Raw genomic sequence first — 27,535 nt, forward strand, 5'->3', positions numbered from 1 at the left:
CAAAATATTTTTGATTGGCCAAGTATACTAAAATCTAAATACAGTACACAATTATTACTTATGTCATGATTTACCAGGCCTTTAGGGGCATAAAGAATCTTTGCAAAGGCTCAGATGAAAAACAATTTTACTGATCAGTATTAAATGTTCATATAAAATTGCAAATGGCAGCTCCAATTTTGTTATATTTGTGTATATGAAATACAGTTGATACCTACTGATGATGCATGACCTTTTATTAAAAAAATAACATTCAAATCTTAGCAAAACCATTTCTAGTATACAAAGTTGTAAAGTTATGTCAGTGAAATGTAAAGTTGCAATTTACAAAAGCAGCAGTAAATTTTATTATATGGACAATTTCCTGAACTTAAATCATGGTTCTTGTTTCCCTTGAAAACAATGCTTTCTGGGACAAATACAGGTAAATATTTTAAAGGCAGGTTTTAGGATAACATTAAGCAAGAAAAAACAGTGTATTCTATTACTGATACACTTAACCCTGAAAAATTTCTGAATGCTTTTATGAACCTGACTATAATCCAATTAAGAACAAAATCAAAAAGCAAAAAAACCTCAACTTTGCTGAACCAGACAACCTGGCTTAGCAACATCAAATCAATAAAACAGTGAAAACAATAAGAATTTCACTAGCGGAAGTTGGTTGATATTGGAAATTTGATTAACACTTGCTTTTCCCTGAAATCAATTAGAAGAGTTTATTAACAACTTCAAACAGGACAGAAGTAAGAAACTTGTGGCTTTTGCCATATAGTAGTCTTTACTACCTCTTCAGCCTAACTAGTATCCAGAATGTTTGTGAACAGTAGAACTGTACGACCTCCGTACTCTGTTATGTACATGGGTACTGCTATTGTATGAAACAATTACACCTTTTTAAAAAAATCACTTTTTTAAATGACAGTTTCTTTCATTAAAGTAGAATTAGTTACTTTATAGAAAAATATTTTAACTTTAAATTAAAAAAATACTGTTCCTAAATAATTATGTAGGACCATATCTTCATTCCATTGTACGGAGAGAATATAATTCTGTATATTTGAATCCTAGTTTAACAGAACTCCCCTGGGTATAACTTTTAAAGAGCTGGCTATATTTGCCATGGGTGCTATCTGTTTACAGACCCATGAATTAACACTGTGTCCCTCCTTTGGAGATACACAGATAAGACATCTATATACACTCTGTACATAATGGTTCACAGATTAGCAGTTATTAGTCGTACTGTACATAGCGAACAACCTATCTGATTAGAATGATGCTTTAAGTCCTCAGTGCAATTCAGCTTTTAGGTTGATGGCGCAAAGCCAAGTAAGACAGGCTCCCTGTTTAAATATGTAGCCCAATACACTAAATTAAAAGTACCAAATAAGACTGGAAACACTATTCTAGACATTCTGTCAATTTTGCTAACACTGTTGAATGTCTTCTTTGCTTCCTGTGGCTTCGCTTCTGGTTTTGCCTTGTTGGGTTCTGCAGTTGTAGCACTCTTGGAGATGGTTGGTAGCACTGAGTCCTTGGTAATATTTGGAGCATAGTTGGCAACAGCCACTGCATAGGCATTGTTTTTCTTAATGACAGACGCTTTTTCTTTTTTCTATTGGAAGACAGCATGAAGTTAAATATTTAATGTGTATTTGCCAGAATAGTCTTAATAAAACATCATTTCAAATGTAAAAGAAACAAATGAGTATGTGTGAGTATGTTAAAATAAATACCAGGAATACCACACTGATAAATTCAAATATAAAGAAAGACACTTCCAGTGTATCCAAAAAGGAGGTACAGGTAACATAAGAATGCTCTAAAAACATGGACTCTTGCACCATCAAATGCCTTACTGAAGTTATATGAGGCAGGGTCTGTTATTGCGATTTTAAGGATAACCGGAAAAGAGTTGGTCTTTCTTGAGCTGCTTTGTACCCAGCTCCTTACAAGAGAATTGCAAGAACTTTACAGTGTTCTCTGTTAAGAGAACTAGAAGGAGTGAATGGGTGGACTGGAAAAAAAAGATTACCTGGCATTGTAATAAAATTAAAATTAGGCCATCTTTCCCACATAAATCTAGCATCATTATTATTTGAACATCTCATAACATACCACCAATAAATAAAGGAATTTCAGTAATGGTCTACATTTTTAAGAGATTCTGGAGAAATATGTGTGTGTTTACATGTATATATGCATAGACACACACACAGAGGTCAGAAAGAGACTGCAATTAAGAGAAAGAAATACTCCAGACTGGTACTTGGAGAAGTGAGCTGAGAACTAGCCCAAGAACTATTTCTGTTTTTCAGAAATTATTGTTCAAAAAATGCATAACAGTAATGAAAATGGGGAATAGAACCTAAAATGTAACAGAAGATAAGAAATATGGGATGGAATGACAAAAACGTAATGAAGTTCAGCAAAGGGAAATTTAAGTCCTGCACCCGGAGAGGAATAACCCCATCCACCAGTACAGGTTGGGGCTAAAATGGGCTGGAAAGCTGCTTTGCAGAAAAAGACCAGGGGTTCTGGTGGACACCAAGTTGAATGTGGCCTCATAGCAATGAAGGCCAACAGCCTCCTGAGCTGCATTACTAAGAGTGTTGCCAGCAGGCCAAGGGAGGTGATCGTTCCCCTCGACTCAGCCCTGGTGAGACACATCCAGAGTGCTGGATCCAGTTCTGGGCTCCCCAGTTCAAGAGAAACATGGACATAAGGGAGCGAGCCCAGCGAAGGACCACAAAGATGATTTAAGGCCTGAAGTGTCTGCAATATGAAAAGCTGAGAGAGCTGGGACTGTTCAGCCTGGAGAAGAGAAGGCTTGGGGGGGAATCTTATCAATGTATATAAATGTCTGGTGGGAGAGAGTAAGACCAGACCAGACTCTTCTCAGTGATATCCGGCAGAAGGACAAGAGGCAATGGGCACAAATTGAAATAGAGATTATTCCACTTAAATATACAAAAAAAACCTGTTTTACTGTGAGCGTGACTGAGCACTGGAAGAGGTTGCCCAGAGATGTTGTGGAGTCTCCATCCTTGGAGATATTAAAAAGCCATCTGGACATGAATGCCAGCAACCATCCCTAGCTGACCCTGCTTGGAGTAGAGAGAAGTTAAATTTGATGATCTCCAGAGGTCCCTTCCAACCTCAGCAATTCTGTGTTTTTACATGATTGTGTATGTTTTCAAATAGCTAAAGTTCAGCCAATAGCAGTCCAATGGAGAGGCTATGTCTATAGATAGATACAGGGATGTATAGGTAATGAGTATAGGCTTGAGTTTTTAGACATATATATAGGTACACAGACTAGCTCTGCAGTAAGACTGTAATGGTACAGATTGATTCACAGTTTTGCAGCAATCCCAAACTAAGGAACTTATAATAACCTACAGGAAAGAATAGAAGGATTCAAGTTTCTCAGGAAGCAAGGGCCTCCATATATAATTTAGAAGCATGCAAATATCAGATTCAGTCCATCTCTTCCACAAAATACAGAATTAAACAGATGAAGAAACAGTTAACTTCTGGCTCATATAAGAAATCATCAGCTGTTGGTTTGGTTTGGTTTGATTTTTATTCTAATGGAAGTGGCACAAGTGAGGGCATTCTCATGACATTTCTTATATAGGTGCATTCCAAGTTTTTACTTCCACTGGGAGGCATCTACCCAATTTCCAATTTTGGTTTTATATTAGCTCCAATTCGATATTTATCAGGGCCATCTACAAATCCTGCTAAGATCTTCGTGGTTATATGTTGTGCCCCAAATACCTGGTCTCAGGAGATGGTGTCACATAAAAAGAAACTCTGGGATTGGGTGGGAACTCAGCATTGTTCCTTATTGACTGCAGTATGAAAAAGGGCTGATCAAATATGTAGCTTGTCCCTGCACCTGCTTTCCTGTGAGACAAATTCCATGCTGACAGCACTTAAGATGGGAATTTCCATATAACATGAACACACATGACTGTCACTGAGGAAACATATTTAACTTTATTTGGTGAAGGGTAAGCCTGGCTTTAGGTGCACAGATGCATTCAGCAAAAATAAGAGCAAATTACCAAAACAGATTACGAGTTGAACACTCTGATCTACAAATCCTTCCTTTCAGACAGACTTAGTGTGTTTTTAAAAGGTATCTGTAATATCATTAACGAGACCTGCATAATAAAAATGAACCATATTTTTGTATGAGAAACTATGAATAAGTTAGAAGTTTAGCTTTTTGTTAAGTCAGTTTGAAGAAAATAGAGAACTAGACATGTGAATAGTATATAAATCTTAAAATAGAATGGCTGATCTTGTCATTCCTAGGGAAGGAATACCATCTAGCTGTTAAACAGCTGCCCCACCTAAGATCATGAGACAACACTGTTACATTAATTTAAAGGAACAGCCAAAGGATGACCGGAGAGTTTGTAAGGGCTCCCTACGTTATTACAATGCCAGGGCAATGTACCAGTCTGAAAAGCTTCACTCATGACATGCTGATAAACTTGTAGTGATTCGGTATCTTCCTCTAGCATGAGGGAACAGATCCTGAAGCTATGGATGGTTTATGCCCTTCCAGAAGCCACAAGGAATTATAAGCAATGTACTCATTTCCTCTAGTTCTCCTTTACCATTAACTGAAAATGCTTCTTTATGCATTGTGCTTTATGCATTCAAAGTGCTGAGAATCCATCAGTTAATTAAACTTTGCTTCACATCTACTATAATCATCTAGAAAGCCAATAATATTCTATCCTATTTTAAGGAGAACCACAGAAATCAGAGTATCATTTGTCAGAAGAAATCCTTTTCCATTGGTAGAATCAGGGACTGGGATAGGACAAAATTATATAATATAGTAAGTCAGTCAAAACAAGAAGTCAGCTTTAACATTTGTTCTGTGTTATTAAAATTATAAACTGTAAAGCTTGACACAAATTTAGGCGTATCACCAGTTCATTTTGTTCACAAAATACTAAATTCTATCAGGTTAAAATTTCTTTATGCTATCACACCTACACTACTATTAATACCAGAAAATTAAGGCACGACTGTTTCTGCGCACTCAGAGCACCAATACATTATAGGTGAAAAAGTACTCAGAATTTTGTACAACTGCTATTTAAATTAGTTTAAAAATTAATGTCTACACATCATTAGGGATAAGTTTCAGAATACTGTAAATGTTCAAAACCTCTAGATTTTATTAATAGTTTTCACATATAGGGGCATTCTGTTGTTTTTCTGATCCTTAGTAACTAGGAAAATTAATATACATTTTATCTTTCTCTAATCTTTTTTTATTTCCAATTCAATTGGATTAAATAATAAAAAAGTGATCAACCAATATAATCTGGATTAAATTTTCTGAATAACCAATAAACAGTTGTATCTGAGGAGTCAAAAAACAAGTCAGACCGCTCCCAGCATAAAAAAACAATGTGCTTTATAACTAAATCTGGATTATTGAGACCAAGTGAGATTAGCTACATCAGGACAGATATATTTTTGTTCAGAACAGAAAATACATCTATATTCTTTTGATTTGAAGCATCACATATTATTTTTTTATATAGCCAATTTTATCAAAATAATATATTACAGCTGGTTTAGTGCAATTGACTGGAAATAGGGCTATTTCCTTAGGACTTACCTTATCATTCACTACACTTTTTCCATCCCAGGCCCATCCTCGTTTTGTGAAATAATTTACAGTTGCAAATTCAATTAATGCAGAGAATACAAACGCATAACAAACGGCAATAAACCAATCCATAGCTGTTGCATATGCTACTTTGGGGAGCGAATTTCGAGCACTGATGCTCAGTGTTGTCATTGTCAACACAGTTGTTACCCCTGCAAGGGGACAAAAAAACAGAATATCAACAATTTTACTTGGATTTTGATTGTTAACAAAAATACAAACCAAAAATTATTACAGTATGTTTGTGAAACACAATGAAAATTTGCTTATCTAAGTTGGTGACAAACTGCCAGAACCATATTAGAGCCTGCATCTGGAGTTTCCCTTGAAGTATTTTAGCTCAATTTTGTTGTCTAAACTCTTTTTCAATCAGCTGAAGATTTTTTTTTTTATTATTTATTTTTTTTTAGCTATCAGGACAGGTAAGGGACAAAATTAACAATTCCTCAATGGAATCATAATATTTTGCAGCATTACAGTAATAATGATTAATATGTTAATGTTTGGTGGCTGGCTTCACTGCAGTGGCTGCAGGTCTGGCACCCATCTTTACTGACAGTACCACACAAATTGACCTTTGCTATTAGAAATAATGATTTTTTTTTTATTTTTTTTTTTGGCCAGTCGCTGTCTCACTAACCATCCGGTGACATAGTTGAAGACATAAACAGGTTAAGTTTTCATTCAGGTAACATAGATTTCTTCTAGAACAGCATATTGACTTGAAATGCCAGATTATTATAACTGTGTATTATGTATCATAAAACAAGACTTCATGATCTGGGAAGATTGTTCTTTCACTGTGGCAGTTATTAAAAGCATTTTACAGTACTTTGTACATCATGAAGACCCAGTAGAAAGCCAGGAATTATACTCCAAAAAATCAGAAAAAAGAAGCAGGGGAGAAAAGGAAGAGAAGAACAATTTTCTGAATCAGTTTTAGCAAGCAGAAATCCACAGCCACAAATGCAGTCTCCATTCCTTAAGTAAATCAGTTTTCCCACCTCAGGCTGAATCACACTTAGACAAACTGAACTACTCCCTTTGTGGCACACCATTAAATACTTCACCAGAATGAAAAGCAATGCAAAGTGATATACTTAGCACAGATCAGCAAACCTACACTCCATTATGACAGGCAAAGGAGATGCCATGGCAGAAATATTAGTAACAGCACATCACAGCTTCAGCAACTACACACTCATAAAATTGCTGTAAGAGGATGCTCAAGAGAAAGTAGGCACTCTCCCTAAGCCAGATCCTCCACTGTCAGTAATCTGTCCCTTGGGTTCTGCAGGACTGACCTAGCTCAGATTTTCCTTCTGCTACAAGAGAAGCATTTTTAACCGCTGTGTGAGAGGGAAGAGAGGCAGCAATTACACCTACTCAGACCTCTTCAGGCTTTGCAATTTCCATCCCCCCTGTAAAGAATCTCCACCTCTGAGGGTGCTACATAGGATGACAGAGCAAAGCTAAGTGGACTCAGCCTCAGCACTACTCTCCCTTGATGCACTTCCAAATGCCTGTGCAGCAGGGAAAACAAGGCACAGAAACATCCTCCTGAGTCACACAGTATCCAGGCACCATAGCAAATACAATTCTCTAGTTGCTATTTTTCAGCCTCCATAAATTGAAGAAGTGGATTTGGTCTGGAATCAGCCGTGACAGTGTTGGGATCTACTAGCCTATACAATGAACAGGAAGCAGCTATCATATGATATTGTATGAAAATGTGTAGACAATATATTTTGTAAAGAACTTACTCTCTCATAACACTTACACAACATATGGCTTAATTATTTTCAGCACCTCAGGGAAACGGCAGTCTATCATACATATAAAATTATCACATGCAAATTTTAACACCAGTCCTGAGCTGCAAATAAATCATTTTAATTATACAGAAGTATCAGTAAAGTGATTGTTTCTCAGAGATAAGGTGACCTTATCCACATGTAAATATACACAGTTGCTAAGGTACTGTTCTGCTTAAGTCCTACCTCTTAGAATAAACTAATCTTCTGGAAGCCCCATTGGCTTCTTCAGAAATCTAATTTAAGATTAACTGCTGATCTTTTCTAGTCTCAATTAAAATATCATGAATTTACATCCTGTATCTTGCTACCAGTTGACAATTTCTCTAAAATGTTCAGCAAGCCACACCACTTTGTGACCCAAATGCTAATCAAACAGCACATTGTCAGACAATTGCCAATGCACTTTTATTTTTCCCTTCACTCTATAAATTCAGTGATGTTCAAGCTACCACAGTCATTTAACCTGAATTGAGTGGGAAAAAAATGGACAGAAAATTTAATCTGTGATACCTGTCAGTCTGAGAATTTCTAGTATTTTTATACTTGCTATTCTTCAGACAAAAGACAGATGATTTTGCACATTATAGTTAATTTGAAAAATCAGTATTATCAAGTCTTCTTTACAAAAAAGGACTGAATGGAAATAACCTGACTCCTTGTTACTGCTAAACCTGAGAGGACTGAAAAATTATTAATGTGGAGGAATATGGTCAACCTGTAAAACAAAACACATTTATTTCTCAAAGATTTACCTTAAAACCCCACAAAACCCATACATGGACCAGATGAAAAACATTCCTCATTGCATTATCTAATTCATAACACTAGTGAACTAAAATTGGTATAAAAAACAGTGAATAGATTGTCCCCCTACAATGAGGTAGTCAAAATATTAGAGGAAAACAATCTTCTCTCCTAAATCATGTACCACTCTGAAGATCCTAAATAATTTAAGAGGCTACGTAAAGACTGTATGATATCTCACTATGATGTAGAAAGACCACAGTTTATATACAGGTCAAGAACTATCTTCTATAGCCCAGCACCCAGCAGATGTGGCACTGAATGGGTGCCAGAAGGACATGGACAGGTATCATCTTGTAAGCGACCATAAGCAGTCATCAGTTTGTCTTTAAAAAGGATCCAAAAAATAAACTGTTGGCATTTCCATTCTCCAAAGAGACCAAGCATTTTATACTTGACAGTAAATATACCTCTACATCATTACAACTTTTTTTCTTAGCATCGCATGCCTATAAAAGCTAAATATCTTCTTTCACTACAGGTTTATCCATTCAGGCCAAGACTGGAGCCATTTGACTGCCTAGGATTTTTTTTATGGTGCTGTTTTTGAAACAGCATCTGCTCACTGAAGAGAGGATATCCATCTCTAGGGCTGTAAATTCAACACTTTTCACTGGCACTAAACTTATATATGTGGAAAATACCAGCTCTGTCATATTTTGGATTCCAGAACAGATGGATACCATTCAAGATGTGTTTAATTAGACAGCCAACTTTGGGCAAACAATTTCTGTCACTCAACAGTATAGAGCACTGCCACGCAAGAGCCGAAGAGGTAAACTGAAAAAACCAAAAATGCCTAGCTAAAACCATACAGTGGAAATTGGAAGAGCGAGTACATAAATATTAGTTAAAATCTGTCATGATGACTAGCTTATGCCCACATTTGTGTGCAAAAGTCAGGCCACTCCTTGACAGCGACAAGTTCTTTTGGACCCTAATTTCACTCTTGTGTATCAACTGATTTTTCTAATCTGAACAGATTTTAGTCAACTAAATCATGTCCTAGCCTTCTTGTGTTAGAATGTGGACATCTCCTTTGCAAATGGAAGTAAAAGGCCCAATTAACAAGTTACCAAAGGACATTTCTGTAACAAAAGAGCTACTTCAGTTTTGCAAATAATTTGTACAAAATGCTTAAAATATGCTCCATTTCTTATAATGTCATGCTATTCCCCCCACAATTTTATCTTTTCATCACAGCACTTCGCAAAGATACAAAAAATGGTTGAAGAACATATCACAAAAGGATTGATCTATTACTTTTTTTATTAGGGAGCTAATTCAATTGCTCTATTATTTCACTTTTTCTTTTTTCTAAACAATAATCGCAAATTAGGTAATTAGATCACTCAACCTGGTCCAAAAGCTGAATAGATTTATAAATACAAATAAAGAAAGCATAAAGAAAAGTCTGTTGTGCCTTTCACAGAGATACAGATTACTACTTCATTTTTTCACACCAAGAGTAAACAGTTGGAGGTCTAAAGAAAAGCTTAAAAGTTCTGGAGACACTGTAATTTTAAAGTATTATAGCATAACATTTGGCTACACACCATGCTGTTTCTTCTTTACTTATGAAATGAGTATATATTACCTGAGAATACAAGACACTGGGAGGTAAGTCTGAACAACCATTGAGAGAAAGATTGTAGAATTGTAGAAAATAGCTCAATTGCTGTGTCTACCCTTTTTACTAAAGGCCAGAAGCCTTTTTAAATAGCATGGGAGGCCAAGGACCATAACATAGTCTATTTCCAGAAAAGTTACATCCAGTCAGTCAGTTAAGCACATATACATATCATGAAGTCGGTGCTCATGTTGCTTCCCTGTACAAATATTGAGCAATGAAACAGAGCTCGCCATCCATCGACAGCCAGGCTAATTCCCAAAGCTGAACTGCAAGTGTTATTTACCCCAGCTCCAGTAAAAGTTGCATGTCATTATGCCACTGTTGGAACATGAGCTAGTGTCCTGGCACACCACTGTGCTGAGAAGACATATTAGTCAGTTTGCAGCCAGCTCAGTCTCTAACTAAGGGCTACACTTTTCCCAGTAGGCTTGCCCAGTGCCTACCACTAGAGTGCTATGCCTACAGCTAGCAGAAATTCCCAATTAAGAAATTATAGACTGAAAGTTGTGAGTGGTGGGATATCACAAAAGGTAATCGGCAGTATGTAAAAGGAGAAGTAAATACAGACAGCTGAGATTTTTTTCAACAAAATGGGAGAAGGTACCTTGTATATTCAGAATTGTTCAAAAGGAAGGGTCTACATTATTCAATTCCCATTTAAAAATAACCAGAGGACAGATCTGAACTCTCTTGGGTTCCCCTTCCTGTAGTTGCACAATAAAATAGTCTGCCTATTTCAGGTCTAAATGGCTTTTTACTTCAAAATGTACTTTAATTAACATAGGTTCAGAAAAGATAAACCAAGAACAAGCAAAACACAGGTATAGGAATGCAGCGTAAGAATACAATGATCACAGAGAACAGAGTCCTGACAAAAGAACATAGCTATGTGAATTTAAAATTCCGCATCTTGGACAATGTACTAAAAAATATGACAACTACTAATTTTTGTTCTTGCCTGGTTCGTGTATCAAAGAATATGTATCTAACTACTTTCATTTTAACATTCTCATTCCTATTCTGTGTGAGTTAAAACACACAGAGAACTGTAGCATGAAGAAAACTAATTTCTGATTTTTCTGTCACCTGCATCTAATGCTGCTATTCAAATATATGTGATGCTTCTAAATGTTATGACCCATTAAAAATGAAGCGAGAATTCAATAAGCTGCACAAGATTAGTTTTGCTAATATTGTTGACACTAAATGCGTAACAATAAACACATTACTAAATGAAACAGATTGTAATCTTGCACTAAATGAAGGCATTATGAACCAGGCTTATTCTCTTTCGTTAAAAATGCAATCAAATGCTTTTCAAATTCATCTGCTAGAGAAAACACATTCAAGACTTATTTAATTAATGATGATAAAACTTTCTTCTTCCAATAATTTAAAGCAAAGTTGAAACAATATAACATTAGGCCGTAATTCATGTGGGATAGCTTAGGTCAACAATATTAAATAGATGCCATAAAGGAAAGGGATTAAAGAGCTCAACTAAAAAGAAGCCTCATTATACCAAGCCCTTAATGTTAACCTAGAACTTGAAACTACGTTGCAAGAGAATAGAAAGGGGGAAGAAAAGTAACTTCTTTCAAACATGAAATAATAAATGCTAAGTGGTGCTTTGAATAACTGGGAGTTATCTTTCTTTGAAAGGAAAGTAGTTAGCCCTTTCCAGGAGTGTGTAGCTCTCAAGAAGGTACTTGAAATAAAATCCTCACTGATTCTGAAAAACACTTTATCAAAACTAATACTTTCTACTTAATCATATTTTAATATTGATATATTTATTATACCATGCAAAGATGAGCATCTAGCAAGTGACTACGCCATATAAAAACTAAAAATTAAGTATGATCAATAAAAATGTAAAGCAAAACCTCCTGCAATTTTTATATTCCATGCTGGAAGTAGCTTGTTTTAAACCACGACATTAACTTAGCTGTAGTATGGGCTTCATGTGTCACTGGGTGGAGTCTACCAGTAAGTACCACCCAAGTGAGACCTTGAGTGTATCTGCCCAGCTCTGTCAAGATTAATTCCACAGGAGCCAGAAAACAGTAAGAAGCAATACATGAACTTTGTTATGAAACTGGCTAACTTCACATTTTTGTAACACATGCAGGCAGAAGACCAGAGTGTATCAGAAATCCCAGTGACAACCACTGCCAGTAGGTATGGAGAAAGACTGGGAGATTCGCCTGGGGCTGCATGATAGCTCCTCAGGGGACATCCAACCCCCCAATGCAGAAGGCTAAGCCTGAGGTGCAAATGCTGCATGCAGGGGCTAGGCTGCTCCATGAGGCAGAGCCTGAAAATGTCTTGTTCCCCTGGGTTCAGGGTGCCCATCTAAGATGGCCTGGAGGGGATGGAGCCCTGAGCGGTCCATGAGGTGCGTGTCTGTGTGGCAGAAATAAAATACTATCATAGAAATTGCTATCTCCTCGATATACTCACTGTGCTTAGTAAACAGATTTCAGATTTTATGTCACTGGGTGGTGGTGTTCTGTTCTTGCAGCCATCCTACCCAGTTCCCTCAAGACATCCTGAAACAGGACACTGCTCATTATCCATATATGCTAAACCCCCAGGAGAGTAAAGCAGCAGGCTGCCATGAAGATATTACTTATTTCAAAAAAACCCATAAATTAAACAATAAACTAAATCAAGAACAAGAAAGAGGTATGCACAAATGGACACAACATTCCAGGAAAATTATCCTAGTGCCTTGTTACTGATGTAGTACCTTGTTACCAATGACACAATAACAGAAAGTGCATTTTTAGGAATAGAAGATGTGAGACTTTTTTTTTTTGACAAACCAGTTACACTGTCCTAAATGTATATGAGGGGGTACAGAAAAGGGCAAAGACAGACATATAGAAGGATTTGACAGTGTACTTGCAAGGCTGGAAAACAGGAATGTGCATTTCGATAAGCAGAAATGGATAAATTCATACAAGATTTTGAAGAAAGAAAAAAAAATATCTCCCTGATAACTGCCTGGGAAAACATGGTAGAATTCTGGTCCCATTAAAACCACTGACCCATTTCATCTGACTTCAGTAAGGCTCATATTCAAACCTGCAATTTTCACAATGCTTTGCATGGCATTTTCTCTACCAGGAGAGACAGTAAGTGCTTTGTTGTGCATCATACTTAATATGCATTTGAGTTTGGCCTATTTTTTGAAGAGCGCATGGTGTTTACTGATGACTAATCACGCAATTTTATGCAGCATTTCTGATGGCTGATTCCACACAGACATTACTTTCATTTTGTTGTGCTAGTCCGTTTTTCTTTAAAAGCAAACAAATTAAAAGTACTTTAAGTTATGCAAATAAGAATGACATGTTACTTTGCTTTAATAAAGAGAGCAAAACCTTATTGTAAGAGAAACACCATTATTTTGCACTGCTGAAGCTGTTCGCTGCCTTATAATACATTCCAATATGAATTAGTGAGAAAGTTTTGCCCAGACCCCCAGAATAATTTCTTTCAAAGAACCGGAGCTTGCAAAGTTTAACACATTCAAATAATTCAACAAATTCAAATTTAGTTTGCTTAATTTACTAATATATTTAGAAACGTGCTCATCTACCAAGTACCAAAATATTTGGATAATATCAAGGTAAGACATTTCAGAAAATAATCTAAAACTACTTTTTAAATAGAAACATTATAATCTTTTCCATTCTGTGAAAATTTTTCCTTTTAAGAGAAGCAAGGATATATGGACAGTTCTTTCCTATGTGCTAGTTTCCAAAAACTTTGGCATTCTCAGGAGATCTGTAAGCTGCACTAAAAGCTGTTTGGACTAGAAGTAGTATCACATTCTACAAACATGATGACTTGAATGAAAAAGGCCTTCACCAAGCAGACTTCAGAAATGCTTCCTAACAGCTTCAGCTGTTGCAAACAAAGCTAATGCTACTCAGTATACTCACCGAAGACTGTCCTGGCAGGTACAGATTCTCTGTTCAGCCAGAATGACACTTGAGAGAGAATGACAGTCATGATACAAGGGAGGTATGTTTGAATGACAAAATAACCAATTTTTCTCTTCAAGTGAAAATGAGCCGTCATTACTGTATATTCGCCTAGGTGCCACAAACAAACAAAGTACAATGAAAGAAAAGGTTATCATCTTAAGAAAGTCCATTTCTTTGGTAAAAGAAAGTTTGACACATTTATGTGAACCAAATGTGCTAGGGTTAAATTGCATAGACCATATTTTGTAGTCAAAAGCATCCAAGAAAGTTTTTTGAGTACAACTACATCTTATTCCCACTGAACTCCAGTAAAGACCAGTGTTCAGGAACTTACAGGAACTCGTGTATGCCCTGACAAGAATTTCAGTTCTGCACATAAGCAACCCTCTGCGTTCACATGAAGGCACCCTGAGAACTTAATCTACCATCAGAAGGCAATCATGGGGGTCCATCACAGCCTGGCACACGTAGGAACACAGTCTAGAGTCTGGTAGACTAATCCAGTTTTTAATGCCAAAAACATGATGGAAGGAAAAAATGGTTGAAACCTGCATGCTTCACCATTTAGTAGACAAAAAGTGTCATTTACCATATGAAATTAAATCATTGTCCCAGTCTTGGGTTACAAACATTAGGATTCAAGACTGAGCTCCAGATAGCATTAAAAAACAGTCACTGGGGACAAGTCCACCTCTGCAATCACCAGTAACTTATTAACTTGAAAGAATCAGTAAAGCGCTGCTATGCACTACTTGTACCATACATTAATTGACTATGCTTAATCTCTCACATTTTGCAGCAGTTTTTTTCAGTAGCCTTCTAACACCACCAGCAATGCTTATGGTCTTCATAGCCGAGTGAGTGCCCTTTTCTTCAAAATAGCTTTTACTAACCTGTACTTGATTTAACTGTCTCTTTCCCAATTGTTTGGCCTAAAAGATCATACTGATTCAATCTTGAGCCATCTGGTGCCACCTGCACAGAATCTGAAGCATTGTAAGTCCAAATGTATGTCACTTCTGAAGTTGTGTATGCATCTGTGGGAAATAAGATAAAGTATTTTGTCAGCAATTTAAATGAAACAGCTTCCATCAAAACTCATAGAATTAGAAGAGCTACTTATTTTTCAAAAAAAAACCACCCCAAAAACTTAAAATGATACCGTAAAAAAATATGTTTGGCCATTTAAAATAGCTTTACTATAGCGTAAATGCCTATTGCAGCACGGGAACAGGGCACTTATTTGTGATCTTATTAACCACAATTTATTGCTATTTAATTACAAACAACTTCTCTTCTACACTGTTAAAAAACTTGTCAGAGATTAGATATTATATGTATCCTAAAACTTATGGTAAGCCAGATGAAAAGAACAACAATTTGCAAGATTTAGGACACACAACATTTTTGAAAATTCATTCCTATATTGTTCTGACTTTCCATTGTCCCCACTTTTGACTTTGGGAGTGTATCATCACAAGCATTTTGTTACTAGCTTAAATTCATACCTAAATATGGGAAGCCAGGTTCAGTGGCAATGCCCTTAACAAACTTGTAGTGGCTCTGTGCCTTGCCCAGTGTACTCTCTTAAATTTCACTCATTGGCATTTTTTTTGTGGGACACGCTGACATTAAGCAGGCTGCTCTCTCAGTGCATTCATGATCAAATATACATTTAGCCTAGGGTCTGTCAAAATAAACTAGAACAAAAGCAAATCAACACTGTATTTTAAATAGCATTAATGCCTCTCCAGTAAGAAAGAAAGAAAAAAATTGAGTATGTCCTGCAAGTTTTTCCAGTCTAATACTCTACTAACAAATGGAGTATGAAAAGAAAAGGGTAAACCACTGATGGAAGAAATCATGTGTTCATTTTGATTGACTGAAACAAGTACATTTTAAGTCTTATACCATAACTGTAGTGAAGTGAAAAAGAAAAGCAACATTTTTCCTTCGGCTGCAAACATCTTCACTTGAGAAATCTTTGGAGGCCCAGAAAGAAGCTTCTTCATGCAACTAGCCATAAATTGCATGACTAAAAAAATCTAGCAGGTGGGTAGCATGTAGAAATTTTTAACACTTCCCTTCTATCTTTCTAGCTTCCCACAAGAAGACCTCTGCTTTAACGCAAACCAGCAGTATTGCCAATTGCTGATTCGTCCCCACCCTCCCTGCTGTTGGCTAGACTTTTTGATAAGGATAAAGAAAGGCAATCTATTAAGCTACAGCTTCTCCAATACATTCAGTTTGGCTTTGCTCTTATGTATAAAAAAGACCCTGAGACATTCATACAGGCCCATGATCCTCCTAGTAATGTAAGATTAGCGGCATACGAAGAGCTGTGACAAATATATACCACTGGCAGACTTGCCTCAGCTAAACCAAAATCCTCAGGATGCCTGCTTATTTTCACCTCTATTCATCATTCAAATTCTAGAATAAAAGCTGAAAAATGCACAGTAGTCTAGAAATGAGTTCTGGGTAAAGAAATAAAATAAGCGTGAAGCGATTCAAAATGAACAGAAGTAGGAGTCCCCTGGATGTGCCAACAGGCTAGAGCACAGGTGCCTATGGGGGGAAATGGAAGGCAGCTTTTCTAAAATCACATTGCTCACAGTTTGAATTCTCCTTCTTACTAGAAAATCAGAAACCATGTGCAAAGAACAAAGAACAAATTAGCAAGCAAGAAAAGCCCCAATAAACAGAGGAAAAAATAAAAAGAAACTGTTCACACAAAGTCTAATATACCTAGTCAGAAGGGTTTCTGACTTAGGAATGCAAATGAAGTCGTACTATAAAGTAGCCTCTTGGCCTAAGTATCAGCTTCATTATTATGTGTTTTTTTAAGTTTTTTTGAGGCTATGTATGAGTCTTTTTTCCTCCCACACCTTATAAATCAAACATACATTGCTGTGTACATATATATATTTATTCTTAGTCAGTAGCCAATTTTGGCTAACATCTCTGGTGTTAGTTAAGCTATATTATGTATTATGAATATAATATTTTGGGGGCAAAAAAGGCTACATGATACAATTATTAATTCTATGATCTTTTATCTCCATAGGTAAGATTTCCCTCTAGTGTGGAAACATCATCAGAAACACAGGCTTGGTTTAGTTTGCTCCAAACTCCAAGGAAAAGGATATGTCAGGGTTATGGGGAGAGTGTGCACAGTGCTCTGACAACGTTCATCTGTTTCATGATGTCCTTTGTGGCAGCATATCACCTGTTTTGTAACGGCTGCAATTAATGTAAAATCAGTCAGAATTTAAAGGTATTAACTGGTTTCCTCAAAAAAGCATTCCCTTTCCTGGGCCCAGCAGAGAACACAGGCTGCAGCCAAAGAAAAAAAGAAAACCTTTTAGTGTACAAAATCCAGGAAATATATATAATGTGATCCTAATTCACAAAGAAGAAGAAGAAAGGCTGTAATATAGGTAAATGAAGTTATCCTGCTGTTAAAATAATACTAGTGAGATCAAAGTCCACCTGTCTATAACATGCAGATGCGCTAATGAGCGAAATTTTTTATCACAAGAAGCCACTTGTTTTTGCCTTCATTGACTAAGAATGTAAAAACAAATATCATTAACAATAAAGAGAAAATAAATGTTTCATAAATGAAAACAAACATTCTTTGAAGTCTTTAATCTGCTCTTCATTAATACTACACAGGCTACATGCACCCAGGTCTGCATCCATTGGTATGGATTGCACTCTGGAATAAAAGTAGCTCAGTGCAGTGCTGAATTAGGTGCATAGCATTTATAGTTAACTGGAGTCAAGAAAGCTTTAAAATACATTAGAAGACGCAACACTGAATAGAGAAAAGAGATTTCAATGTGTCGGGTTACACATTTTTTAGAAAGTACCGTCTTGTGTTTTAAACCTCTCATCTAACAACTTACTGAAACAAAGTCATGCTGAGCAATGTTAGATAGTCACTAACCAAAGGCTATATTTCTCTTTATATACTTACAGCTGCCAAATTTCAGTGGGCATGAGTGAGCATCCATAGGGAAGTCCTCCAAGTGCATTGGACATTCGGCTTGGACTGTAAGCCTAAAAGGCAAAAGACCGCTATGGATTTAAGTCAGTTAGCAGGACAAGAAAATCAATTCCACAGAAATGAACAGAGTTCATGCTGATTTAGGAGATGAAACTGAAATGTTATATTAAACTAATTAAAATTTAAATCAGCTCTTGCTTCTTCCCTTTTATGTGTTCCTTTGGAAGGCATTGACTTATCACATCAAAAACCTAAAAGAGCTGACCTCAAAACTGTGAGCAAAGGCCATTTAAATGAAAATATAAATTATGTAACTGCAGGTTGTTAAGAACACTCATTTTCTTCTCATAATGTTCTGAGGTACATGTGTGATTATATGACTCTCAAAGGCTCATTACAAAAGCACATAAAATACAGTTAATTTGCCAAAGGACTGTGCTCCATAGTTTTCTGAATTTATTTTTTTTTTACAGTTTGAATGGAAGATGTAGAAAAAAAACATTTGTGTTCTTTCAAAAGATTGCTGCTACTCCTTCTCCATGTTAGTTGTGATTATTTTTATTTATGTATAAGCATGACAGTATATTAACAATGCATTCACTTTTGTTCATTTTGTGAAAAAATCCCACCAATATCCCAGTATCAAATATGGGGATTAATATGATAAAAAATAATTTTAAACAGTTTGAAGAAAGTTTTTGACAGACTTTTCTTTCCCATTATTTTTAATTTAAAAAAAACAAAAACAAAAAACAAACACAGCTCTGTTTCTCCTTCCTATTCTGTAATTCTCCTCTGGGTAGAGATTTTTTTTCTGGATGTCTTTGTTTCTCTTCAACCAGCTTCAAACATCAGCTACATTCTCTTGTACTCCCAGTGGTTCATAGTCACTGTATTCCCCGCTATGTTCTCCCACCCTTCCACGCAAAAATATTCAATATTTCTATTCCCACACTCCCCAGGAAAGTTTTTCTGAAGTCAAGGGGCAGAGAGAGAGAAGAGTCACCAAACAGCTGAAGGCAAAGGAAAGACCTGCAGAAGCCTCTGATATAAATCACAGTATCATTTTAAACAGACAGAGATAAAAATGGCTGTTTAAAATCTAGACAATGAACAACAGTTTACACATTAATTTTATACCCTCAGAACCAACATACTTAAAGTCATGAAAATGCTTAGTTAATTCTAGCTGACATGACCCATCTTACGTTCTTTAAAAAAATCCTTCATAATGGTTTCAAACAGTATTTCTTATTATTTATAGCATATGATTATAATACCTTCTGCAGGGAGAGAATTTCAGTCAGTTTATACAAATACAACTTCAAATATATTCAAAAATACTCAATTTATTTCCAGCAAACTTTTCTCAACCTCTCCAACCACCACACCATTCAACATTATTAGCAGTCTACCCATCAACACTCAATACTATAAGGGCTTGGGTGTTGTATAGTAAATCAGGCTTAAGGGATGCTGGCATAGCTGCATGGAAAAAATTGCAATTTGCTTTAGAGCTCACATTTTCTATCTTACTTAGGTTGGGGATTTTAAGGCTACATTCACAAACTCAATTTATTAAATATCCTCAAAGAAAAAGAAAGGAACTAAATCAAGAGTTTCTGGAAATTTGCATAAAAAAATTCCAAAAAACTCATATAGGTAACATCATTGCAAAAAGAGCAATCAAAGAAGAAATCAGTCTTAAAAAAAGTGCTGCTTATGCCTGTACATGATACTTATAATTTTTCATAAATTATTTTCTAAGCAAATTTAATACATTTTACCAGCTAAATGTTTCTCTTAGCTGCTAATCATCCACAGGATGCAAAAATTAAAAAGCTAAGTAAAATATTGTAATTAGATATAAAGAAAGTTATTACAGAGTAAGACATATTTTCCCTGTAGTTCTTGCTGGAAAGAATTTGAGGCCTTATTTCTTCTTCTTCTTTAGTTTTTGTTGCCACTGATCTTAATATATTTGCTTAAGGGCTCACATGGTCGGTACAATGGCTGCAGTAACAGGCAAAAGTCATATACTATTTTAATTGTTCTAAGATGGAGTTGGTAAATTTTGAGTATTCTTAATAATTCTTACACACTGCTTCCCATTTGAAGGTCACAAAGCACTTTATGCAGGTGGCCAGTATCTTTTGTTACATTATAGAGGTATGAAAACTGAGGAAGAAGTAGGAAAACTGATCTAACTCATAATCACCCAACAGACTTGTAACAGAACTGGAAACAAAACATACGTTTTCCTAGCTTTCTTACCACTGGGAGAGAAATGAAACAAAGGAGAGTCCTCCTGGAAACATATTTAATTGTTATTTGGAAAAGTACCTGAAAATAGCTTGAGTAGAGAACAGATGAAAAGATTTACCTCATGGTGTACAAGAGAGTCCCATCATCTTGGATTCGCAGAAGCTTGTTTGGCATTGTCATGTTATGAGCCACTGACTTCTTCCCATTGTGAAAAAATGTATCTGGGGTCCAGATTTTGCTGGCCATTAAGTTGTTCAATCGAAGAATGTTCATTGGGCCCTTAAACTTTAATCTCTCATCCTTCCATCTCTGACGGAAGAAAACATCTATTGTGTATTCCTGCAATGGAATAAAGATATGCTTTTTTTGACACAATGAAACTTTCATCTGTTTTTTGAGGGCCAAAACAGAAAAGCTCTGGTTGCAAAAATTCTCTTGGTAAAACTGTCAAGGGAGAACAAACATCACATAAAATTGTATAACACTGAGAATAATAAACAGGAAGTCAATTTATTAAGGGTATGACATTCTCCTTCATGACCATTAGCTGTTGTTTGTATATCGAACCCTTCCAATATTTAGATTTCTGTACCTGATACACATAGTATGTGTGACAAGGGTAATTTCAATAAACACAGCTATTTTATGTTAAGAAGTAAGAAAAAAATACACAGAAGGATATTAAATAGTTCCTGCAGCAGATGCACCTGAAGGAGAGTAACCCAGCATTTCAAGAGCACAGAGAATGGCTGAAACTGAAAGGAAGGAAACAAGGCCACCCATAAAGGGTACAATATATCCAGGCAGACTGGCATAAGGAAGATTTATTTTTCCAAAGAGGAAAGTAAGGCTCTGTAGTGGTATGGATTTTATTAACAAAAGTACATAGGCAGGGAACAATAGCTGATGATTAACAGGTGACACACACTGCCTGCTGAGCTTTGATGCCTAGTCTTGGGAAGGAAGTACAGTCTGGAGAAAATGATGCAAGCAAAAACAGACTCATGACCTAGACCAGATGCCTGTGTCACTCAGCGCTGGGTATCCCATCTGCTGGGTTTTGTTGCTGTTCTAAACAAACAAACAAAAAAGATACTGATTAAACATTGATAATGTAAATTCATCAACTAACTTCAAATTGGATCTGTAAATGGATTTAGTGGTTTGCTACTGTCAGCACAGCATGTAAATTGGAAATGGAAGAGCTTTAAAACTTTGTTGGAAGCAAACTGTATTCTGTGTATTGGCAAATGCTATCTTGGTGCAACTTCAGCTTTATTGGACAGGTGCAAAATGGACCCATGATTTCAAAATACTAGTATGTTACAACAGTCTGTACTACTGCAACTACTCTGCAAATGCTACAGTTTATGTAAACCATTTTCAAGTAAATTATCTTGGAATGGACAAGTCCTGATAAAATTCAACCAATATAAAATATTCAAGTGATTTTTATATAAAAGTGATTTCAAGGAACTTAGCCCCCATCACTTTCTGCTAGCTCCACTGTGTGCTGATTAAAAAGGCTTAAGTTTTTTCTCAGTCAATCATAAGGCGGTACAAAAGGAGTGCTGAGTAGACAGCGAGAAACGACAGCCCTTTTCAGCTCCTTTTGTCTGTGAGACAAGGACCTGTGAGGACCTTTTCCAGGTCAGGGCCAGAGGCTAAGACAAGCATGTGGAATAAAGGAAAGAGAATTCTGTTACCTGAAGGAGCCTGGCAGGGGCAGGAGAGAAAGCAGTCATTAGGAACTGTGTCAGGTGCTTGGGGAGATCTTTTTGGAACGATGTAATAGGATACTTATAAACTAACCTGACAAAAACCACAGGTGCAATTTTTAGCTATATCAGGAGGTCTTACATTACTACAATACAATTTTGTCATTTTTCTAATTAAAATTATTGTTACTCCACCAAATATTAAATAAAACTAACAAAACAGTACACTGATAATTAATTTGCTTGGGTTTCTTTAACACCAGTTGCTATTTTCTCTAATAATATGTTAGTAAATATCTCTGTGAAATACAGAATTATGCACTTCTAAAACATGTATTTCTTTGACATTATACCTAATCTTTTACTGTCTCTCATCACTGCCAGATACACTGCTTTGTGACAAGTAATCTGCCCATTTCTCTATGATAGATCACATTCAATTATCCTGTTTTATTTGCTGATGTATATGTTGTTTCATTTGCTAAATATTGTGTGACTTAAAATCCCATTTACAAATTCCAAGTTATCTATCAGTTCCATTGTAGACCATGGTAAGTCACAAAACACATAAAATCACAGAGGATCAGGAGCAGCAGAACAGTGTGCTTGAAGCAGGGGGAATATATGAAATCTGGCAAGAAATACCAGGTAATTCAAGGGAAACAACTGCCCTAAAAGCATCCTTGTGGTTTCTGTCTGAGGGGCTTTGCCAATAAATCACTGCTATGTATAAGATTGATGTTTCAGCTATAAGGAAGTGGAAAGAGCCTGAGGGAGTAAGACTTTGAAATCCCGCTGAAATTCAGCAGAAGTGAGTGGTAAGTCCTACAGGTTCCTTTGACAAATATCCCTGCACATAAATGATTAGAATATAAATCTTAAGTTTTTGTAATGTTTCCATCAATAGAGAATTTCAAAGGTCCCGCTGCTTCACTGTCTTCCAACATATAAAAAAAAGAATTACATGAGAGATGATAAAATAGAAAAAAAAGCAGACATGAAATGCCACTAAATCAAAACAGCAACATTTCAAAAAACCCACATCTGATGCATGGCAACTGCTTAGGAAGTGGAATAAGCAGGATAGAATCTGAGCTGCAGCCTTGAAAGATCCCACCAATAAATCTCTGACTGATCCACAGGTAATTCTAATCTCTCCATCCAATCCATGCTGGAAATCTTTATTTGCAGAACATACCATTTAGAAGATGGAAACAGGGAATAAACCAAGGTTTGGTGTGAATGATCATGAACACCTTCTCCTTCCATTTACCACAACAGTAATAAAATCTATCATAGTTCTTAAATAACTTATGTTTCTATAGACCTCAGTGCATTTTTCAAAGGAAGTACTGGGATCTCAATTTTGTTTGAACAGAAATCAAGGCACAGAGATGAAATTAACTTGTCCCAGTCCATTTACAGAGTGATTATGAAAAGCAAAATACAATCCATGCCTTTTGCACTCCAGTGCTATATTCACTGATCCCATGTTCCCTCCTGAGCCAAATCTATTGTACTTACGATGATGAATATCCCTTCATATTCATATAATATGAAGATTACCATACAAAACAAATGAAAGAAGAGGAAACTATTAAAGTATTTTGAATATAATCAATGCAATAAAAAGCCAGCATTTATCAGAAGATGCTACATAAAGATTTTGTAACTATTTCCTATTCCATATATGTATCACTTTGTGGTAAATGCTGTGTAATGTTTACTTTCTAAGCAAGACTAACATTCTGTTAGAAATGCAAACCTGGACTCTAGAAAAAAAGACTCAAATTAATACCTGATAGTCGTCTCATACACTCTGCAGATATTCTCCTGTATGAAAAAAACTGTGCTGTCTTTAGACATTACCAAACCACTCTCCACTATATAGTGCAGTATCTCCACAAAATCACAAGAGCATACTTCCTGGACTACAAAGGACTCCTGTGATAATTTCTAGACAAGGAAATGCTTCCTTCTGATTTGTGTCTGAAATAGTGCTTTCACAGCTGGGCTCTAACACAGTACAATTAAACATAATCTTTCAAATATGTATTATACCAGCTTACATGAAATTTTAGGTACAGATGATGAGATTCTTACCACAGTGTTAAGAAGCACTTGAGCCTCTGCCAGTTCAATGTTCAGAAGAATAAAATGGTGAAGGAATTTCATTCTTCTTTTAATATGCAGTTGTTGTGCATAACAGTATGCACAGAAGAAAATACATTAGTATCTCTGGGAGAAGCTTTAACTGACCTGAGTATAAGCAATCCCTCCTCACTACATGGCAGTCTTCTTTTTTGCTAGGCCAGATTTGTATGGGAAAAGTTCAAACAACAAAAAATGTACTCTCATCCTCTCAGCTAATGGTTGGCAGATTTTGGAAGTCTTTGCATCTGGATTAAAGATGGAAGTGTTCCAAACCTTCCAAAAATTGTGAGTGTCCATTAGCAAGCAGCATTGTCATGGAGCAGACTGAACATTTTATTAATCTGTCTCTGGAATATAGCATTTTGTTTACTGAATAGTTCAGGCCAGAGTTCCTCATTCCCTACTTGTAAAGATTCTTCTCAGTCAATTCTCTAAAGAAAGTTTGGCTTTTTCTTGACCACTGTTAAAGCCATTAACAGACACACATATACAAGCATGAAAGCAAATTTTAAATACTGTAAAATATAAAACTTCAAAAAAGCAAATACAAAAAATAAAAAATAAGGAAAGGGACAAAGGCACACATACCTTTTTATTGATTCCTTAAAGACAGTCAGAAATACTGTGGTTGATATATTGACGAGGTAAACACCTAAGATTCAGGGACCTGTATCTCACCTACCTAATATAGGAGCTTCATATTAATATTTATTTTTACATTACTATAACTTCTTAATTTTAGTTCTTAAAAAGCACATTCTTGGTGTCATATCTACCTTAAGGCAATGTGTAATTTTTCTTTCAGTTTAGCTTAAAAACATTAACAATATTAGTATGCAACTAGTACTGTTGAATACTAACATGGTTGGTATGCAACTAAGTATCAAAACCACTTCCATGAAAACCAAGGAGTATTAGACAGGAGACTCAAAAAAATGTGATTATTCAAAGCAAAATAATCTTCCCAGTATATGCATTCTTGCTATAATCTGATATTTGTGGGCTTGATAAGTGCAAGTTTGTGATGGAACTTCTGCAAATTAAGTTACCAAACTTCCTCACTAAGCATTTGGATCTAGTTTTTTAGTGAATGCTGAAATTAGCTTTACAGTGGGAGGCTCATATTGTAAGTTTGTTGTCTTGGTCATTTCATTCTCTGTGGGATAGATTTGTGCATGGTGCAAATGGCATACACACTACAACAGTCTGCAAAACCCCATAGTTCTTGAAGTACGCTGTTGTATGGCTTGGCTTTACCTGGGCCTGTCTACCAGACTGGACAATGTTTCTACCATCTCCATCTCACTTTCTACTTATCTCTTCTTTTTAAAAAAAAAAAAAAAATTAAAAAAAAATTGTCCAACAGTATCAGTATCGAAAAGAGTTCAGGATGCAATTCTCCTCTCCCCCAAAACCCCTCAACGGTCCAATCACAAACAGTGACTGCTCACAGTCTGTAAGAGTACTTCACTAGCTGTCTATCTAATATCAAATCTCACTGCACAGATGTATAAACTGAGTCCATTTGTTCTTTTCCAAAACTTACCCTCTGATGTGTACAAAACACAGAACATAGAAGGAAATAGCAGATGGCCAGAAATTCCTTTCAGGTCTTTGGGAGGTGCGGATCTCATACACCCGTGAATAGAATTCTTGAAAATATTCTGAATAAACTCCCTTATGAAGGAGAGTTGTGGTCTGAAACTGCACTATTGGTTATTTATTATGAAAATCCTTAACAGCCCTGTTAAAAACTTAAACACTATCCCATCACTGCATTTCAAAGGAACATGTACTCATTTTTAAATACTTTTAAATAAAAAGTAATGTCTGCCAGATATATACGACCTTTAGTACTATAAAGAATATGTGGTATATTCCTAGGGAATTGTAGTATGATTCTCCTCTATTTGAAGAACTCATTTCAAGCCTTTTATTTCTGCTTCGTCTGCCATCTTCAGTCATTTTTGTCTAAGCATTTAATCTAAACATGAAGTATTTGAAAAAAATCTGGAAAAAATGTGTTTAACCAGTTTGAATGATAGTGTCTAGGGAAGAGAATGTCTTCCTATTCATACCCATTTATGAAAAGGATCTTCTCTGAATGATTTCCTCTCTCTTTCTTTCCATAGAACTGATGTAGAATGAACTCTGAGTCTAAAAAAAGCACTGAGAAGGGATAAGAGAGGAATGTGAAAGATACGAATAGGGATTACTTAGAAAAGAGACTACAGAATATTATTCATGCTGCTGTTACTGAAAATACAAACACTTCTTGTTACCTTTTTTTATTCAGACATGGAGAAAGAACAACCCTGAAACACAATGGGTGCCTGGTGCCAGGGACAGGAATCCAAACAAGAGGTACACCGAGAGCTAATGTCAGCGAAGGGCTTGGACACAGACTCTGACAAATCAATCTCCAATATTGATCCACTTGGCTTGATGCTGCACAGGTGAACAAGCCTTCCCAACAGAATAAAAGGACAGAAATTCTGCAAGAGATCATGTGAGATACCCTCCTCAAAATTTCAGCCCATGGATTTAACTTGCAAAGGCCATGACCTGAGCCTATAATAAAAGGGAATAGAGCAATCAATTTATTGACTTTTCAGAAACATATCAGTGATAAAAAGACAACCTAGATGCTCCCCAACACCCAAGAAGGCCAAGTGTATTTATCATTTCTGTTTGCCTTTTACTCTTTAGTCTTCTGTTACTGAGTTAAAATAAAAGCTACCGTAAAATAATTGTAGTGCTTTTTTTAATCTTTGTGAAAAAAATCATCTTGATGCATTCCTGTATTGTGTCCTGACTTACAAATCATACAACCCCTGTAAATCTTCTCTCCAGTTAAGGAACCATAGCTAATAATTAGACTTTGAAACAGCTAAAAAATAAGTTTCACAGAAAAAATACAAAATCTGAAATACAAAACGGAATGAGGAAATCTGAAAAACCGACACAAAAAAAGAAACGCGGTTCCCAGTTCAGACACTCTCTCTAAAGAACCATCCTCATTTGTAGTGAGAGATGCTGTAACAATCCTTTCGGTCATTTCTGGATTTGACCTTCAGCTTTCATTGAAAATTTCTGTTCTGGCTATATTTGAAAAATCAGAAATGCTTATTGAAAGTTTAATCGAAAACTGACAAGATGGAAGTGAGTGCAGCGATGAACTAGCTGGGTATGACCATCTCTGCAGAGAAATGTTCACATTTCTTGACTCTAGAGTGAAAAAAATAGAGGTCTATCATCAAGAAACTAGGAAAAATTGTTGTGTACAAACAAATAGGGAAAAACAAAAATGTAATCATTGTAAACAAAACTCCCCAAAGACAGTGAAAAGCTAAGGTTGAAAGCTGAAACACAAAACTTCAGAATACTTGTTAGTTTTAATATTCAAGCAAAACTGATTCAGGTC

The 27,535-nt window shown here is 36.0% G+C and overlaps 1 protein-coding gene across 1 annotated transcript in view; it reads right to left on the minus strand.

Moving 5' to 3' along the window:
- Positions 1-1,076: 1,076 nt before the first annotated feature.
- The window catches only part of GABRA2 (gamma-aminobutyric acid (GABA) A receptor, alpha 2), a 57,842-nt gene continuing 31,383 nt past the window's right edge, over positions 1,077-27,535 (minus strand). Inside the window, exons 4-9 of the mRNA XM_010574492.1 lie at positions 20,358-20,578; positions 17,945-18,027; positions 14,856-14,999; positions 13,918-14,070; positions 5,660-5,862; positions 1,077-1,618 (exon numbers count right to left, since the gene is read on the minus strand). Of these exons, the coding sequence (XP_010572794.1) occupies positions 1,310-1,618; positions 5,660-5,862; positions 13,918-14,070; positions 14,856-14,999; positions 17,945-18,027; positions 20,358-20,578 (1,113 nt within the window). The 3' untranslated portion in view covers positions 1,077-1,309. The remainder of the gene's footprint in view (positions 1,619-5,659; positions 5,863-13,917; positions 14,071-14,855; positions 15,000-17,944; positions 18,028-20,357; positions 20,579-27,535) is intronic.

This window comes from Haliaeetus leucocephalus, unplaced genomic scaffold (assembly GCF_000737465.1).
Source record: "Haliaeetus leucocephalus isolate CR32 unplaced genomic scaffold, Haliaeetus_leucocephalus-4.0 Scaffold439, whole genome shotgun sequence".
In the NCBI taxonomy this organism is placed as follows: Eukaryota; Metazoa; Chordata; class Aves; order Accipitriformes; family Accipitridae; genus Haliaeetus; species Haliaeetus leucocephalus.